At 48.0% G+C, this 19,710-nt stretch overlaps 1 protein-coding gene and 1 long non-coding RNA gene across 3 annotated transcripts in view; both read left to right on the top strand.

Moving 5' to 3' along the window:
- Window positions 1–19,710, top strand: part of LOC147603518 (uncharacterized) — a 51,448-nt gene that overhangs the window by 11,632 nt on the left and 20,106 nt on the right. For both annotated transcript variants that reach the window (XM_086796524.1, XM_086796523.1), the window contains exons 5-7: window positions 16,391–16,435; window positions 16,597–16,638; window positions 18,201–18,313. In XM_086796524.1, coding sequence (XP_086652650.1) covers window positions 16,391–16,435; window positions 16,597–16,638; window positions 18,201–18,313 — 200 coding nt within the window. The remainder of the gene's footprint in view (window positions 1–16,390; window positions 16,436–16,596; window positions 16,639–18,200; window positions 18,314–19,710) is intronic.
- On the top strand, window positions 16,663–18,194 carry LOC147603519 (uncharacterized). Its single transcript, XR_015265607.1, has 3 exons — window positions 16,663–16,870; window positions 17,028–17,139; window positions 17,232–18,194. It is a non-coding gene; the product is annotated as an uncharacterized LOC147603519 (long non-coding RNA).

The raw sequence follows: 19,710 nt of genomic DNA, 5'->3' as shown, positions 1-19,710 counted from the left end.
TCCACATTCTCATGTCTAATCCTCTTGCCCCAAATCTCCATGTCAGAGATATACACCTGTGCCATTAGTGAACATGGCAGCCTTAATCTCAGTCACACTCATATCCAATGTAAACAACCTGCCATTCTTCTTGCTCTTAATGATAAGCTTACATTTGTTTGTAAAGTCTTCCACAAAGCAACCATTTTCATTGAATCTAACCTGCAAGCCTTGATTAACTATTTGACTAACATACACAAGATTCTTTGTGATGGTTGGTACATGCAACACAACACTTTAAGTGCTTCACTTTACCATCCTGTAACTTCAAGGGCACATTCTCAACATGCGTAATAGAATGGGCAGTGTCATCACTTGTCGATACATAACTTGCACTTGTCATGGGCTTCAGCTCATGAAACCACTCTCCATGTCCTGTCATCATGTGGTTAGAAGCCCGAGAGTCAACATACCATACATCATCCAAAGTTGCATCCACCCATGCTATTCGCATGATCAACAAGTGCTCCTACTGCTCATCTTTGTCATTGGTGGATGCATAGTTGCCTTGCAACTTCCCATTTCTTCATGTCTTCTTGCTTCTTTTTCCAGCAATCCTTTTGCATGTGACCTTGTTTCTCACACTAAAACGGCCTCACAAATGTGCTGCCCACTGTATCTGCTCAGTTGCGAGCCTGCTACTATGTTCGGTGAGTTAGAGTCTCTTGGCTCCCTCTAGAGATAGCCATACCTCAGGAACCATATCCACCTGTAGCTCTGCCATACCTAGGCTGCTGGGGATGTAGCTGTTGCGATTGTTGTTGTTGCTGCTGTTGCTGCTGTTGCTGTTGGCTTTGCCATTGACCACCACCCCTACATGTACCTTGTCCTCTAGTTGAGGATCTCTCCTTGCTATGATGGTAGAAAACATGTTCACCTGCTTGGCCACTACCACTAGATTGGGAGCCATCCAATCTAATCTCTTCACTTATGACCTCCCTCACTGCTATAGAAGTCTCAAAGGGCTTGTAATCCCTGCCAAGCCCACTCAATGTAGTGACAATAAGGTCCTTGTCAAATCCCCACCGGATCTCCTCATGGAACGCTCCTGGTACGAGACTCGAAACCTGCAAACAAACAAACAACAAGGGGGTGCAGGCCTGACTCACCTCCCAACCATGACAGCCGTGGGCAAGCCCACTGTCTTGGTTGTCCCCACCGAGCGACGTACCGACCAATCTCCACCTCGCGACGTCCCATACTGCCACGAAGTTACCCTGGTACGAGACTCGAAACCTGCAAACAAACAAACAACAAGGGGGTGCAGGCCTGACTCACCTCCCAACCATGACAGCCGTGGGCAAGCCCACTGTCTTGGTTGTCCCCACCGAGCGACGTACCGACCAATCTCCACCTCGCGACGTCCCATACTGCCATGACAGCCGTGGGCAAGCCCACTGTCTTGGTTGTCCCCACCGAGCGACGTACCGACCAATCTCCACCTCGCGACGTCCCATACTGCCACGAAGTTACCCTCGCGGGCCTCGAGATTGCTGCCGGCCTCGGCTGCGTAAAGCAGGTGCATGTCTGCACTAGATCCAGGCTCCAGACCATAGAGCTCTCACAAATCACGCGAGACTCAATATGACTAATGACTAACCTTGGCCACCCTTTTATAGGCTCTTGGCCGGTCATCAGGCGTCCACACTTGGGCGCCCGCCCGTTAGTCTATCCCTAACTCAGCTCGCCAATCAGCCTGCCTAGCTCCAAGCTTCCCCAAACCTCAAAGCTAGTCTTGCGTGCGTGTAGCACACGGTAGTACACACTGTGCACATGACATACTCTCCTTCCTCTAAGAGCTCACTCCTGAGCTCACTAAAAAGCCAGGGTAATCTCTCTGAAGAGTAGTCAATGTCTCCCATGTAGCGTCCTCCTCAACACGATCCTTCCACTTGATCTTGTATTCCGTGATAAGCGTATTACGCAATCTTCTTTCACGAAATCCAAGAATCTTTTCAGGTTCGTGCGGAACAAATGTCATGTCCTCGACATCTATGATTTCTCGAGGAGTAACTAACTGGTCTGTTCCACCCAGTACTTCCTTAAGTCTACTGACATGAAATATAGGATGAACTTTCACATGAGAAGGCAAATCCAATTCATATGCAACTGAACCAATCCTTCGTGTAATACGAAATGGTTCACAGTATCGGGGATAATTTCGGAGATCGACCTGTTCGTAAAGTCTTGGAATCTTCCGGAACTCGCAAATACACCAGCGTTCCTTCAGAGAACTCTCTGGGTGAACGATGTCTATTAGAATAAAATCTGTCTCGGTCTTGAGCACTTCTAATAGATTCCTTCGCAACTTGTAACATTTCTTGCATATCTTGTAAAAAATTACGTGCTGCATCATGCTGAAGTCCTGAGAATCCCACTATAACAAGTGATCTAGGTTGAAAACCATACATAAGCATGAAAGGACTAAAACCTGTACTCGAATGCTTAGTACTGTTATATGCAAATTCTAACATAGGAAGATAATCCTCCCATGAACTCTGTCTTTTGGATACATATGCTCGAAGCATATCCTCCAAAATTTGATTCACTCTTTCAGTCTGGCCAATCAGATTGAGGATGATCTGAGGAACTCAAATTCAAAGTTGTTTCCAACTTCTCAAAAACAAGTTTCCAAAAATCACTCGTAAACTTAGAGTCCCTATCACTGACTATGTCCTGCGGTAACTTGTACAGTCTAAACAATTGCTCGATAAACTGCCGTGCTAATCCAAACTCGAAGCTAGTCTTGCGTGCGTGTAGCACACGGTAGATACACACTCTGCACATGACAGTCCTCATCATCAATGGGAAAACCAATATTACCCATTGCATGTGTCAAACCTTTTACCTTTTGTACATACTACATACTCATTGATAAACATAGAAACCTTTTGGCTGAGTCTGCCCTGCATCTCCGGAGGTTTGACAGAAACTCAGTACGTAGGGCTTTGTGTGAATATATGCTCTAATGTGTGTGTGTGAGAGCATATCTTGATACAACGTTCTACACCCACTGTTGGGCACTGATGACGTTAGTGGGGATGTCGTAGTATCTAGTCCATACTATGCATAATGGAGTTGATAATTATATAGTCTTGTGGGTTGATTACCATGAGTATATAACATGCACGTTCCTAAAAGGGGAATTTGGGAATGTTCTTGGATTCATCTAGGTATATGTATATAGAAACCTTCTTTAAACCGTGCAGCTCCCTCTTGAGCTACATCTTCCGTGCCTTTGTGTATGTCTCATACCAACCCATGAGAGGATTCCATGCCTGCTGGGGATTCTTAGCAAATCATGTTGTCACTACTGCTTATTGTCGAGCCTTCGAAGAATTTTGTAAGTTGTTGTGCTATAAGAAGCATGATGGGCAAGGCAAGAATTTTGTAAGCTGTGCTAAGAAGTGTCATGGGGTGCCACTGGCGGATCTCTAGTTTATCCCCCCCCTCCCCCCCTCCCCCCCTTTGGGGATGAGGTGAATAAGGCTCTAGGCGAGTCTCTCCGGGAGAGAGCCCGTCTGCATGTCCTCGTTGAAGGCCATAGGCCAACCTTCAAAAGGTCCCAATGGTGTGTAAAGAAAGGGACTAGAAGTCCGTTCTCTCCAGGGTATTTTTTGGAGGGTAAGGCCTCGTCTATGGTGAAGGGGAGTTGAAAAACCACTGCCGATCAGATAAGTTGAGTGTGCTGCCAAACCTGATCATGTGCCTGACTCTGGCGAAGTGTCAGTGGGTTGGTCGAAAGAAGTTTTCTATAGAAATCGTAGGGGATGGCACAAAACTTGGTGGGCTCTAGGGTCGCTATGCCCTCCGGGCCTCCGTCCTCTAATTAGGGCTTCAATCTTCATCTCAGAGGTGGTGGGAGCCTGTGAAAGTAACGAAATCTATCTCCTGTGACTCTTATCTCTTGCCTAGCTCTAGAAAGAGGATCTGGCATGGTATCGGTAGTTTACTTACAGATCTTGATGACCTCTAGGGTTGTCCGTGCCTTCATCTGAGCTCCTATCCATGCACTGTCTAGGGTCTGTTCTTGAGGGCATTGGAGAGATGTAAATCCCTGTCCACAGGCTGCTCTCTTGCTTGTGGAAAGTCTCTAGTCTCTCCCTCGCTTGAAATTGCTGATCTCCTAGAGTGCCCCATCTAGGGTGGCAACAAGGGACCCTGAAAGAACACCTAGATCTCCTCAATGCGGAAACAAATCTCCCAATTGTGAACCAGAGAATCTGGGATCCTCACTCATTATTGGTGGGCTTGCCACCACAGGCCACCGAGGTGAAGAACTTGAGCCTGGAGGGCTTCCCACCCGTGGTAGGAAGCGCCTTCTGAAGGACCAGCTTCACCCTGCTGTTACAGGAGGGCCTATGGATGTGCTTTTGTTGCAAGAACACAAATTGGATAGATCTCAGTGTGGCAAAACTGGTAAGATGCTTTCTGGCCACACCTTCTGGTCCTCGGCAGTTGGGACTAGAGGGGGTGTTTGTATTTCAGTGGTAGCATCTATTATACCTCATGTTATTGGGCATGGTGTTATCATCCCTGCTAGAGCGCAGTGGATCTTGATCATGCATGAGGGTCAGAAATTGGGAATCTTGAATATCTATGCACCTAACGTGAGAGGTGAAAGGGTGGCCTTTTGGGACACCATTACAAATGTCATTCCCCAAGTTGATCATTGGATAGTGGGAGGAGATTTTAATATGGTTGAGTAACCTTCTGACAAGAAGGGTGGACGCGAAGGGGGTTTACACCCTTTGGAGTGAGCCTCATGGGAGAGGTTCACGCTTTCCTTTTTTGGCAGGGATTGCTGGACTGAGGATGACTTCCAGAGAAGGCCAAATTCCTCATCTTTCTCTTGGCACAACTGCAGGAGCGGGGATGAGAGCATCTTTGCACGTCTGGACAGGTTTTATGTGGATGATTGGTCCTTGGACAGAGGAGGCACCATTGCTATTATGCCTGGCACCACCAAATGCGATCATAGCCCCGTCGTTTTGTGTCTCAGGGAGCTTGGGGCTCGCTCGGCCTCTCCCCATATCCGTATCCCTGACTCTCTTTATCTAGATGCTGACAACTCCATTGAGATCAGAGAGAGATGGAGATCTTGTGACGGTCCTGATCCTCGTCATAATATTGCGCTAGCTCTTGAGAGGACCAGCCATCATTATCATAGCATTGCCTTGTCTAAGAAGAAGGAGGCTCTGGACAAGGAGAGAGCTATTAGGCGCAGGATTTCTGCTCTTCAGAGGGAACATGAAAAGCATCCACATGCGACTTGCATTACAGACCTCTTGACCACAGTTAGAGCAGAGCTGCAGTTGGCCATGGACAGGAGGGCTGAGTTCGCCTTTCATGCGAACGAGGTCTTTTGGACTTAGATGGGTGGCAGATGCAACAAAGAGTTTTTTTCAGCACACAGGCCTTCCCATAGCAGGAATTCTGTGAGGTACTTGCAAGATTCAGAGAGTAAGGTTCAGATTGAGCCTGATAAGGTGAGGGGTATTGCTTCAGAATTTTATTGGTCTTTGTTGACTGTAGAGGTGCCCTTCCCTCAGAGAGATGTGGCACGGCAGAAAGTTTGGGACTGCATGCCCAGGCTCATTTCAGATGCTATGTGTTCTTCCCTGGATGCCCCTTTCTCGAAGGATGAATTCCTTCACACACTGCATGCTCTTTCCAGTGGTTCATGCCCAAGGGATGATGGTCTTTCTCCCGCCTTCTTTATTCTTTTTTGGGATCATATTGGAGATGCTATCACTGTTGTCCTTCAGGAAATGTGGTTGTCGGGTATGATGCCTCCATACCTCACGGAGGGGCTGATTCACCTTATCCTCAAGAGTGGGGACAAGACTGACATCAAGCAATGGAGGCCCATCACCCTCCTTGGATCTGCATATAAAATCTTAGCTAAAGCCTTGAGTATAAGGTTGCAGCCGATTCTCCAAAGGACTATCCATGATACCCAGAATGGGTTCCTCCAAGGAAGGAGTATATTTGATAACATATTTTCTTTCTGGGAAGCTGTCGAGTGGGCAAAGTCTAGTCAGCAGCCTCTTGCCATTCTTTTGCTTGATTTTGAAAAAGCTTATGATAGAGTGGATTGGGATTTTTTGGAGGGCACTATGGCACACATGGGGTTTTCCCAAAACTGGATCAGAGGTGTGTCTTGCCTATACAGGGAGGCTCCTAGCACTGTTTTAGTCTGTGGGGGGCGCAGTGAGCGTTTTCAGATTTCCCGTTCAGTGAGGCAGGGCTGTCTCCTCGCCCCTTTATTGTACCTCATTGTAGCTGAGGCTATGAGCAGGTTTCTTCGGGTTGCCCCTGGTGTTGTGGGTCTCAGGGTGCCTTTATGTACGGAGGAAGAGTTTTTGGACTCTGAGTTAGCAGATGATACGGCGTTGTTCCTTGAGGCTTCACATGCTTGTTTATGTGCTTTCCGAACAGCCTTGGAGGCCTTTTGCTTGGCAGCAGGAGCTACCATCAATTGGCCTAAGTCAGTTGGTTTTTGGATCAGTGATTCTCCTCTTGCAGATTGGGGTACAGATGTTGGTTTTACAGACTTGGTTGTCAGGTGGGCGTTGACATCTCCCTTGCACAACAGTTTGCTCCAGTGCTCTTAAGCATTAAAAGCAAACTTCATCACTAGAGTAGGAGGAAACTCGACTTGGCCTCTAGAGCTTTGGTGGTTAACCAAGTTTTGCTAGCTACGACTTGGGTTTATCGCTTCGTGCTGGATTTTTCATAAGGGCTGCATTGGCCAGCTTCGTCGCCTTATTCGAAACTTTCTTTGGTCAGGGCTTGATGGAAATGCACACACCAGGGCTAGAGTTGCTTGGGAAACCATTATCAGGCCTAAGCAGGAAGGGGGATTGAATATCATTGATCCTGAGGTGCAATGTAAGGCTTTGCTGTGTAAGCTGGTTGTTAGGGGCTTTCTTCCAGGCACTGAGCCATGGAAGGACTTTTCTCATGGAGCAGATCACGAAGTGTGTCCCTGTTCGTGGAGGTGACTGGACTCTCAGCTCACGCTTTATTTTTTCGGATGCAGTTCACCGCTCCCTTCATCCCCCCTGGTTAGGTCCCTCCTACGGGCCTGGGACTGCCTGAGGAGTTTTTTGGTACACTTCCCCCCGTGTTCAGCGGAGGAAGTTAACCGGCAGCCCATTCTGTGGAATGACTTGATCTTAGATGTGCATGGTAGGTAGCTATGCATATTCTTTGGGCTGGCTGGGAGACCCTTTGTCCTACAGTGTTGGCTTGGAAGAGGTTTCAGAGCCACACCGAGGTACAGAGATTGGATCTCACGCAGCATTTGAGAGGCTCTAGTCGGAGGATTGCACAGATTGATGCAGCCATTCCCAACCACTGGATTACTAGATCTTTCTTGGAAGACCGTCATCATTCTTGGTTTGGGGTTTTTTCTGGGACAGGTGTTCCTCTTCAGGTTGTTATGGGTCTCCCCTTGCCTGGGGAGGATGATGTACCGGTCTTTTTTTCTGTACAGGATGGATGGCAGTTGGAGAGATGTGACGTGCAGGACCTTATTGAGGGCCCCCAGATTCGTCCAGTCAGAGTTGTTGGCAGGTTAGGGAAGCACGTCTTTGTTGACTCCCCCCCCCCCCCCCCCCCCGGGGATGATCACAGAGAGTGTTAGCCTTTGGTTGTATGGTGGCTGCCCTATCAGACATTTGCATTGGGACCCCGGTGAGTGGGTGTGGAAGGATGCTTGTAACCCCTTGAAAAGCATGCCTTTTTTCAATTATACGGTGCGGAATGCCAGACATCTTATCTTGGGATACATTCAGAGTGTCCCTACTCTTAGACCCCATTGGGAATCTCATGGCATTTCGACTGACATTCAGAGGGTTTTTTGGCGGAGATTGTGGCATTCTTATAGGAAGCCACAGATTTCCTCCTTTATCTGGGTTTCTCTTCATGGTGGTCTGGCCACCAATCACTGGAGGTTAGTTACTAGTGCTTGCCCAGCATGCCTAGATGTGCAGGAGCTTTGGAGTCAGTTTACCATTGTTTATGGGAATGCAGGGAAGCACAGAGGGTTTGGTCGGCGATTGCACACCTCTTTGGTAGGATTAAGAGGGATGCTATCATTTCTTTTGGTTCGAGGGGACTGACAGGAGCTTGGCCATTATGGTTAGGCAAGGAGTTGTCGGCAGTGTTGTCTTCAAGATTTGCCACTTTCACACTTTGTCCCTCCGGCACAGAGGTTAGACAGTTCTTGGGAGATTATTGCTAGCATCTCAGCCTGGAATATCTGGAAGACTAGATGCACCGAGGCCATTGAGGGTACTCCCGTTCTTGTTTCTCAGTGTCTTTGCAGGATTTGGAGTGATATTATTCACACCATCATGGCTACCTGGGCCAGAATTTAGGGATCTTCAAGGGCTGCGGAGAGGAAGCGCGGCCAGTTTATGAGAGAGTGGGACATTGGGATCTTTTTCACGTCCTCTCATTCGGGACCCTATTGGCAACATAGGGCTCCCGATTGGTTGAGATCTCCACCTTTTTTGGTGTGAAATCTCCATTTTGTAAAATTTTTTCATACTTAATAGAAGTCTCCTTTCTGAAAAAAAAGAAAGAACGGTATACGGTTTTCTCCATGCGCAAGGGGGATCGCAGGAGAACTGAATTTGCTCTCTCTCTCTCTCTCTCTCTCTCTCTCTCTCTCTCTCTCTGGTGAAAAACAGGCAGTTCTGCAGGGAGGGCTGGTCGGGCAGATGCAGCAGGGGTACGTGCTCTTCTCCTGGGAGGACTGGCGGGCTGGTCGAGCTGCAGATGGTTGTAGAAAGGGAGGCGCAGGACTGCAGGTCCCTATCTTTCTCTTTCTTCGCCAGCAGGTCGGGCTCAAGGATGCGCACAGATGGATTGCTTTGAGGCTGTCTATGGGCTGTTTTGGTTGGCTGCAAGTACAAGTCCCTTGGATGTGTTTCTTGGCATGGGAGTGATGCAAGCTCGCATGCTTATGGAGCAGATTGTTTTCTTCCTGCTAGAAAGGAACAGAGGGACCTACAGTTGTGGGCATATTTATGTTTTCAAATGTTTCATGAGGGAACAGGTAACTGGATGTATGCCGTTGTTGTTGGCACTGTTTTTGAATGGTGTTGTGAATGGTTTTGTATGGAAATAGGACAAAGGTTTCAAGGGGAAACAGGCCTAAGGGTTTCATGTGGAAACAGGTCGTAAGTTTCTCGAGGAAACATGCTTTTGGTTTGGCCAGGAGATAGGTCACATGCAGGCCGAGGGTACAGGAATGGACACATGTTTGGTACAGCCTTGCTGCTGATTGGACAGGGGTTCGAGAATCCATGACTGAGATGGATAGTACCCTTGGAAGGCAGAGAGGGTTGGTACAAGTGTGTCGACTGTATAGTATGCTGCGCTGTGATGCAAGTTCTCTTCTGGGAAACAGTTTGGAGTCTTTGTTGTGATGCAGGAGCATTGGATGTGTCAGGGTGTGATGTTGTTCATAGGGTGAGAGGCTATGGATGGTTATGGCAGCCTTGACCGATGGAGAAAGCTTCTGTGTGTAGGACTCATGTGAAAGAGTCTTTTGATGTGAACAATAGTTGGACTTGTTTGTGGATGCCGAGTGGACAAGAAGCCATGATGCAGGGTCTTTCAGGCTTCAAGAGTTCTACTATGACGGCTGAGTTTGCAGCCTTATTGTAATCAAAGCTCTTATAATCAATTAAAGAAATACCGCAAGGGGCACCATTGTGTTTTGGGGCCAATCGGTGTTTGTGTATTGTTTGCAGGAGCACTCTAGCTCCTCCTGTTTATTTTCCTTTTCTAGGTCTTCAAAGGTGTTGGAGTGTTTTGTGTGCAAGCTTGTTTTTGCATTGCCCTTTGGTTTCGTTTGAAGGCTGGTTTACACTGTGTGTGTTTTCCTTTTTGTTTATACTTAATCGCAGGGTCTGTTACCGTGGGGTCTTGACATTGGTATCAAAGCCAGACTTGCTGGATTTATTGGGAGAACATTCCGGAAGGGGAGGAGAAAATTCCTCGAGTGGACCTTTCGGCGGGTTCTAATCTGTGGGCTGCTTTTTGTCATCCAAGGCCTAGTGGCGTGGGACATTTAGTTGGAGGACGGAGTAAAGTCAGAGGTGAACGAGCAAGATGCCATGGTTAGATGTGCGTAGAGACGGTTCTTGGAATCGCTGCTTATCTATGGAAAAAGCAGGAGCTTTTGCTGCCAGCTGTATGAAACAGAGAGCTGGTCGAGGTCTGCAGAAGGCTGTAACCTGTGTGCTTTTGTATGGCCCTTGAGTAGCCACATGTGCTGGTTTATATGCTATATTTGTTTGGCCTTCCACTAGATTATCAAAAATGAGGTTCTCCATAACCATATTCACTCACTGGATGACATCTACAGCTATGCCAAATTTTTTGATGATACTCTTGTTGTCAAAAGGGGTGGTGAGCCTGCACGTGATACCTCACGCAAGAGCCAAAAATCCTTTGAAGACAAAGAGAAGAGCTCCTCAGACCTGGACTTGAGGCCTTGAGACTACTCCGTGCTAACATCTGATGGGTGTGTACTGCTGGTATGGAATGCCAAGGACTTTGCATGTGGAGCCATGTCTTGATGCTACTATCCCATTGTGCTCCAGGGTGAGCCTGAACGGCTCTATGGTTGGGCGGTGAGCTAGATGCCTAAGTCTATGTGTGTTTCCCTTTTTCTTTTTACTTAATCGCAGGGTTTGTTAGCCTCAGGGTTTGACATTTAGGAGGATTACTAGCCGCAGCTTGGGGAGCCTGGGAGCATAGCTCTGGCAACTGTCTATGCTTCTGGAATCCAGTCCCATTTTCGTATGTGTTAGGGTTTTCCCCCTTCTTCTCTCTGTTGACATGCTTTTTGTTGCTATATACAGTAAAAGCTTGCAGAAGAGTCCCAAAAAGCATGGACACCCGGCATTGGTCTTTAAACTCTTGGGAATTGTCGTCTGGGCTTCTCTTTCCCATCTCTAATTTAAACAACCGGCCGAAGAAATCTGTCAGGGTCCTCTGTCTAGGTACATCATGGCTCGGCCTCCTGTCTGCCAAGAGGGTCTCTCTATGTCTCCTGAGCTCAAGTAGAAACAATCCGAGGCATCTCTGATCCTCAAACTCCATGACCCTGCGTAACGGCCCAAAACCCTCTCGGAAGAGGCAGTGATATCTCCCTCGGATCTGATAATAGACTGTACATCGGCAAATGTAGTGTTCCTCTGTCTCTACCTCCTGGTAGCATAGCTGACAAATGCGGTCATCCACGATCTGATGCACATATCGCCCTGTCTCAATCCGCAGCTGGTGTGATGAGGTCCGGATCTGTCCAATGGCACAACATATCCCATGTGATAGGTGTACATCCATGTACGCCGGGCGGGTGATAAAATCATCCGGTGAGAGGTGTAGAAAATGGCTCTTGTAATGAGTCATTTTCGTGCCCAAGGGCTCAAGGGGGCTAGTCCATGTCCTCTCTGTGTCCACTCTGATGATATCCATCCTGATCACGCGGTTTTGCTCTGAGCGGGTGAGATCCAAAAATGGACAATCCAGACTGTACTGAAAGGGTGGTAGTGCCTCTATCCGCAAACCATGTAGGTCAAACCATGATCTCATCTGAGCGTACCAACAATGAGTATCTCCATCCTCTGCCAACTGTATGGATGAGGCCAATGCCAAACGGGAGTACCTCTGCTGAGGGAGCTCCCATAGCCGCTGTAAAAAGGTAACTGCCTGGAAAAGGGCCTCGGTTACTACTGGTGGGGCACCCAGCTCAGCCCGAACAATCTCATGTGGTACTGATGATTTGCTTCGAATCATGCGGGCAATCATCATAATCAGTGGTCTCTCCATTTGCCTCCATCCCTCATCTATCCCTCTCTGAGATTTGTGATGTATACTGCGCCCCCAAATTGGAGCTTCGTACAGGAGGGTCGGTGCGACAAGCGTATCAAATAGCCACAATTTGGTGCGTGGCTCCTGAAACTGTATGTTTGCACACTGCCTCTCAAGTGCCCCCAAGGCTGCATGCCCTCGAGCTAATCTAGCTGCTGCTGCCTCCTTCAGGGAGAAACGCGGTCCTGTGAAAGTAACTCCCAAGTAGACATATGACCTGACGTACTCTACCGGCTCCCCTCGGAAAGTGAACTGAGGCTCTGATCTCGTCAACCATGCCTGTGTGGTGTTAAACACCATAACCTTGGTTTTCCCAAGGTTCACTATCAGATCTCTATCCGCACAGAAAGCCTGTAATGCATCCAGGTGTCTCTGTGGTCCTCCCGGAGAGTCTGAGATTAGAACAATATCATCAGCATATAACAAGATGGGTATCAACACCCCTGCCAGGCATGCCCCTGGGCCTCCCAATCTGTCTACATAATCAGAGACCGCATCAATGTACAGTCCAAAGAGGGTGGGCGATAGCGGGCATCCTTGCTTCACCCCTATCGTGCTGGTCACCCTATCAGATAGTCCGCCTGGAGCTCGGACTCTGCCTATCACAGACTCATACAAAGCATATATCCCCCACTGCATATTCTCGGGTACCTCAAGGTCATGCAATCTGTGCATAAGCCTGGCACGTGGTACGGTATCGAAGGCTTTGCGGAAGTCCACAAAGCAGCAGTATATCCTTCTCTTCTGTGCCCTGCCCTCTTCAATAAGTGCCCGAAGTGTCAGTATGTGATCCAAGGTAGTAAATCCTCTCCTGAAGCCAGCCTGTCCATGTGCTCGATGACCATGCCTCTCTGCCCATCGGCTCAGCTCCGACTCCAATATAGAGCCATATAATTTGGCCAAGTAATGACCAATCATGATCGTCCTGTAGTTGCCTGGTACCATGGGGTCCCCACTCTTAAAGAGCGGTACAATGATATGCTCTGTCCAGCTTGTCGGGAAACCCTCACAAATGGCACAATTAAACACATGTACAATGAGCAGAGCCAAAGTGTCTCGTGCATATGAGAAGTGCTCTCCAACTAGCCCATCATGATCCTGTGCCTTTCCATTCTGTAACCTGTCTATCGCATCTAGCACCATCCGCATAGTAAAAAAGGTGCTGCTAGGCGGTCTAGCTCCCAATGGAGGGGGGGTGGGCTGTCCTGGTGCATCATATAGCTCTCTAGCATAAGTATGCCATGCCTCAGGTGTAGTAATCGGAGTACCAGGCTGTCTCTCCTAAAACATCTTCCATGCCCTCTTGCTGTCCTTCCCCAGGAAGAGTTGGTAGATCTCCTCCTCTAGCTTATCCAGATAGGCTCGTTTCTTCCTCCGCACAAGGCGCCGAAAGATCATCCTGGCCTGTCTATGTGTGTGAGACCCAATGGCAATCTCACGATGTAGCTGTGCTCGTGTCTCACGACACTCATCATCATACCAACTATTCTGTGGGGCAGTGCTGCGGGGGTGGGTGGAAGGGATCATAGTGCAGGGAAACGCATATGAGGCGGATGCATGTAGAACACCTGCCAATCCTCTCGTGATCTTGTCCAGAGAGCTATGCGGGTCTAAAGCGAACAAGCCATCAGATACTGCATCCCGATAAACCCCAACTGTCTCACGTGTAAATTGATATCTCGGGTACCTAGGTAGATGAGTGGCTGGCCCGTCTCTCGGGGATCTACCTACTAGTGTGAAACTCAGGTATGCATGATCGGCTGCTATGCCAATGGGCCTACTGGAAATCGTGAAACCCCGCACATCAGGTATCAATGGAGGAGATCCCGTCAAGTAGTCCACTGTGCTCGCTCCCCCTTTAGAGTTCCAGTGTGTGAGAGCATCTGATCCTTGCCATCTCAATAAGCCATTGTATATGACCAACCCATGTGCACTCCCGAGTGTGAGAAAATGCCTGCCATAATCTGTAATCTCCCCCTCATCCTGTGCTGATCTCTGCAACCCTACATCCTCTGCCGTGATCTCCCGGTACATAGCCTCTTGAGTATCATACAACTCTGTTTGCTCTGTGCCTGTACGTGCATTAAAGTCTCCCAATAGTAATATGTCTCCCATGCTGGCAAACCTCATGATATCATCATATAGTGGTATATAGGGCGACTCTCCTGATGGTGCAAACCTGGAGTGGGCTGGGGGAAAGTAGCATACCGCCACATATAGCTCGCGGAGCCCCCCTCTGCATATTCGGACCCACATGTACCTCGCATCTGCATCTCTATGTACCACATGTATTTTGTCACGAAGCTCCTCCCTGTAAAGTATTGCCACTCCTCCAGATCCTCTGGTACCTCCCACTGTGCGTGGCTGAGGGCGGAAAACTGATTCCCATCTAATACCCCGGACATCAGGAAGCGTCTTGTTTGTGCACTGATGGGTCTCCGTATACGTAGCAATATCACTGTGTTTGAATGTATCCTTAAAGTATCCTGCATCTGTTCTAAGGGCTCCGTTGCAATTCCACACCGTGAATCGCAAGGTCTCATTGGCCGCGCACCGTCAAGCGGGCCTCCTCTCTGTAATGATGACTCGGCCATCTCTGCATACCGCCCATTTCCCCTCTTTCCTTGCCTCAAGCACACGCGGCATGTGTTCCTTCCGGTGTGCGGTGTGAACCTGGCATGAACCTGCGCTGCTCGCGCTGCTCGCGCTGCTGGCGTGAACCTGTGCACCTGGCGTGAACCTTGCCCTGCTCGCGCTTTGCGCTGCTGGCGTAGCGTAGCTGGGTACGTGCGACACCAACAGCAGCGCAATGGGCAGGCACAAGTGGCAGCAAGGGGCGCGCTCAGCGATGGGCAACAAGTGCTAGGTGTTCGCCCTCTGCCTCGCTGCTGTTTCGCCATATGTGCGGTCCAGGTTGGTGGATATTCTTGTAGACGTGAGCGCACAGAAGCAAACAGGGCGCTGCACAGTCAGCAGACACGGTGATGCACAGTGGCAGCGATAGCGCTCACTCAAACACCAACAACACAGACGCACACACCTTCTGCGCAGGTGCTTACCAAGTTTGGGCTGCATGCAAACAGGACTGCAGGAGGCGCCTGGGTTTGCAGGTAGTTGCAGAAAGCGCAGAAGGGACGGCTGGAGGCCTATTGGCAGGCTGCGCAGGTGCAAACAGTAAGGTGCAGGAGGTACAGTCGGGCAGAAGGAGGCTGCGCAGGTGCAAACAGTAAGGTGCAGGAGGTACAGTCGGGCAGAAGGTACAGTATCTGCATTCCTTTTGCCACCCACCCTTGCTCAGGCCCCCAAGGCAGCAACTAGTAGGGGAAAACATGTCTCAACCACTAGAGGGGGAACAGGATGGTGAGACAACCTCTCACACCCCCACGAAGGCACCAAATGCCTACCGCAGAAGACTGAGGGAAGGAATCATGTCCCCTGGCTCACGAAGGTTTACGAAGATGGCCCGACGAGATGAGGCCCTTTATGAGGAGCTACAGCTTCATATAAGGACAGAGATGAACACCATGCGACAGGAGCTTGAAAAGGAATGGACCGAGCAGATGCATGCCCAAAGGAAAGTGATATACGAAACGCTGAAGGAAGAGATATATGTCCAATTGAAGGGAGAAATGCAAGCCCAAGTACGGGTTGAAATGGAATTAGCCCAAGCCTTGATGCACACGGAAATGAAAAAAGAGATGCAAAAATGGAAGGATGACATGCTCCGAGAGATTGGCACAACAGTTGCATCGTACGAAGGCACTTTGAAGACATGTATGGCTGACTGTGAAAAAGACATCACAGAAATGCAAAACACTTTGGAATCATGTAAGGCAAAAGTGGCTGCAGGTGAGAAGGAAATGCATTCATGGGCTGAAATTGCCACTGCCACAAAGAAACAAGGAAGTCAACCCATGGATTGAAGTAGTAAAAAAACAGAAGGATAAACCAGTCAATAAAGTAGAGGTGATGAATGCTACATTGGAAGAGGAAGCCAAGAGGCGGGCACACACCTTACATGTACGTGTAGTTGGGTGGGAAGATAAGGGAAATCCCCAAGAGGATGCAAAAGCTCTTGCAACAAAAATTGGAGCCACTGATGTACCCATTACCGGAGCATGGCGAGTAGGCAGAGATGAAACCAGGGCGAAGATATTGATCATCAGGTTTGGTGACTTGGAGAAGAAGAAGGCCTTCCTCTCCAAAAGGATGGCCCTTAAGGGGGAAAAGATTTATTTGGATGAGGACCTTACACCGGCACAGATAAGGTGCATGCCAGGTTCACGCCAGCAGTGCGAAGCGCGAGCAGGGCAAGGTGCACAGGTTCACGAAAGAGAGAGAAGAAGAAGAAGAAGAAGAGAGAGAGAGAGAGAGAGAGAGAGAGAGAGAGAGAGAGAGAGAGGGACTGTAGCAGTATGGTATTCTGATGTAATGTTTTGGAATTCTTGTACAGGCTCTTGCAGATAGAGAGCATGCAGTGCGGCATGGGAACATGGCTGTATCTTTACAATGCCAACTTGTGTGTGTATTTCAAGCAGTAAATGTGGGGTTGAATTCCAAATACTAATGAAGGAGAGCATGCAATGTTTTTCAAAATGTAAACAGTACTATTGTGATGTTGTTAACTCGTTAATGCTTTTTCTTGACTTGGGGTGGTAGACGATAATCTTTATACGGGATTACAACCAGAAGGGTCATGAGGTCAGTAGTTTTTCCTGTTTCTCTCTTGCAAAAAGTAAAATATTTGATTGAATCAAACTAAGGTTTCAAGCATGTGGATGGGCCTAATGCGCATTGAAACTTGAGTAAATCTGATTTTATACGGTGACTTTGAAGGAATATTGCCTAACAGTAAAGGCCCGAGAGGTATTTAATCTCTGGATATTCCTGATGCTAAAGCACTACCATTTGACTTGGCTCAAGCTTAATACTAGTGAGTGCCTCTAGGGGCTGTCGGAAAATATGTTTTCTCCCATTGAGTTTATTTATCCTTTTCGTGTGCTCTGTCACTTCAAGTTGAGGTAGGGTCCTAGTCAGTGTAGGGAAATCTTGTTCTAATTTATCCCAGCATCATTGATCCTGCTTCACAGAGTAGAGACCCTTTCAGCAACTTGGCTGCCTGCTGTCTCCAGCCAGGAGGACAACTATGGAAGGATTTTCTTCTAGCCTGCTGCGGCTACAGTGTGCACGGGCAGGCCCAAGGCATACTCCATGATTTCCTTTTAGATTACTGGTACAGGCTCTCTCCGCCTTCATCAGCTTACTCTCGTTCTCTGGCTTTTGGCACACTGCAGCCTCATGGTTGGTACCTGGCTCACCACCATTGCCGGACGACCAGCCTTGTGCAGCTGATGCAGCACCCTGAAGAGACTCAGCATCTTTTCCTTTGGGACTGCCCAAAGGCTCAGCAGGTTTGGTGGAGGATTCTCAGGCTATTCACATCCACCTCCAATTCATCACATGGGGACCGGTCACTTGGACTACCGAGGAGGTTCCCAGGAGATATTTTGATTGGACCCGGATGAAGTTCCCAGGAGATATTTTGATTGGACCTGGATGAACTGCCCAGGAGATAATTTTGATGTGAACCTGAAGGAAGTGCCCAGGACGTGATGTTTACAATGAATTTTCTGGACTGCTTGAATTTTAAAAGAACTTTTTTCAGTAGATGGTGTGTGTGTGCATAAAATCAGTGTAGTGGGGTGCGTGCATGAAAGAAAAAGTGATTCAATTATGGTGGGTGAGTTCGGACCAGATATCCCAGCTAGGTGGCCAGGTGGTTGGCTAGACCCTTGGTGATTAGATGGGGCTAGGACAGAAAGATTTAAAGTTAAATAATAACTCCCTCGTACAGGCTTGCTTAAGAACCCAACCAATAAATTGTGGGCAGCAGAGGAGAGGTTGTGTGGGTGCAGAGAAGTGAGTGAGTCGTAGGTAGTAGGGAGGACAACATACAGCGGTTTAAATGGTGCAAGGGGGAGGCAGTGCACAGTTGTGAGACAATCCTGTTATTCCTCACTATGGGCTGCAATGGGCACATGGAAAAAGAGGGTACAGAACAAGACATGTTTTGTGTGACAATCAAACAACCAAACTGGAGAAATTGGTATTTATTTGCAGAATATTGTAAATGAAGGGGTGATGCCAATGACCATTCTTGTGAGGGTTGTTGGATTTTTAGGTTAAAAAACATGTTATTTGTCATGAACAATTAATTTTACACAGCTAACACTCGTTCTTTACTAAACAACTTGATTGAAAAGATATCTGGATACATCGATTATGGAGAACGTTTAAAATCCGAAGACCTGGAGCCTGTTTTTGATTGCGAAAAACGCCTCCTCCCCATGCCATATGATCTTTCTTACTACAACTGGTGTGCTTTTTAAGATCTCTCTTCTCTCTTGCAAAATGTTTTAGGTAAATGCATGCACTACACAGTCAGGCACTCTACACTTGTAAGCATGCATACAGCACCATGTGCTTGTGCATGCATGCATGAATACATACTTAAAGGAATGCATCTGTGTACATACGCGCACATGCATGGACAAATGGAGGCATGCCAACATGTACATAATGACAGAGAGGGCTACAATACAAAACAAATAGCATAAGACCAATCCCTCTAGTCAACTCCACTTGATCCTAATAATTACAAGACGATCATGATTGGCCACACATTGTCCAAACTCTATGGATCAATGCTAGAGGTGGAGCTCAATTCAGGATGCAGAGCCTCAGGAAAAGCGGGCTTTCAGAGGAGCTACTCTACCCTTGACCACATCTTCACCCTCCATGCCATCGTCGAGGAGGGATGAGCATGACATCAAAGGATTTACTGTTGCTTTGTGGATTTCCACAAAGCTTTTGATACTATACCCCGAGCCTACCTCTTATAGCGTCTACAGGAGATAGGAGTCCCATCTGACATGAGATAAGTCATCTAGTAGGAACAACTTTTGTAATTTGGCAAATAATGCTTCATACTTTTTTGAAGTACTAGCCTTATCCATGTTAGACTGGGTGTAAATGACAACAGTTTGGAGCATCATCACCCTCTATAAGTCCATCACTGGACACGTGAGAGCCCCAGGAAGTATATTGTAGGAGATTTCCAGGACTATTGGGGTGAAATAGGGCTTCTCTCTATCACCCACTCTTTTTGGCCTTTACGTTGATGAGATCTTGAGCTTCATTGAAAAATTAGGGGGGGCTGGTCCCACACTGGCAAGCATATCGATCCCCCTACGACTTTATGCAGATGACATCGTCGTCCTTTCAAATTCAGCTGAGGGGCTTCAGAGACATTTGGATGCCTTACAGGGATTTTGCACTCAGTGAGTCCTTACTGTTAACCTTGGTAAGTGAGACCTTATTGTTAACCTTAGAGGATGCCTTCCAGGATTTTTGCACTCAACGAGACCTTACCTTGGTAAAACCAAGGTAATGGTCTTCAATACCTCCCACCCCTACACATCCAGATTGAGCTTCACATACAAAGGGGATCTCGTGTGGACATTGTCATATCGTATGTCTACCTTGGTGTCACTTTCAGTGGCCCACGCTTCACCATGGTTCCCGCAACACATGCTTGAGTGACACGAGGATATGCAGCCTTGAGCTTACTTGAGCATGCATCCAGACACATTTTCAGGAGCCTAGGACGAAGGGTTGGATTTTTGACACCCTTGTCACACCAGCCTTGATGTATGGAGGAGCCTTTGGGGGGTCAAATTTATCCGATTAGGATTGGCAGTGAATTGAGAGGCC

The sequence above is a fragment of the Cibotium barometz genome, chromosome 64, assembly GCF_041138505.1.
Source record: "Cibotium barometz isolate CiBa-2024 chromosome 64, ASM4113850v1, whole genome shotgun sequence".
Lineage (NCBI taxonomy): Eukaryota > Viridiplantae > Streptophyta > Polypodiopsida > Cyatheales > Cibotiaceae > Cibotium > Cibotium barometz.
This window is presented reverse-complemented; position numbering and strand designations above follow the sequence as displayed.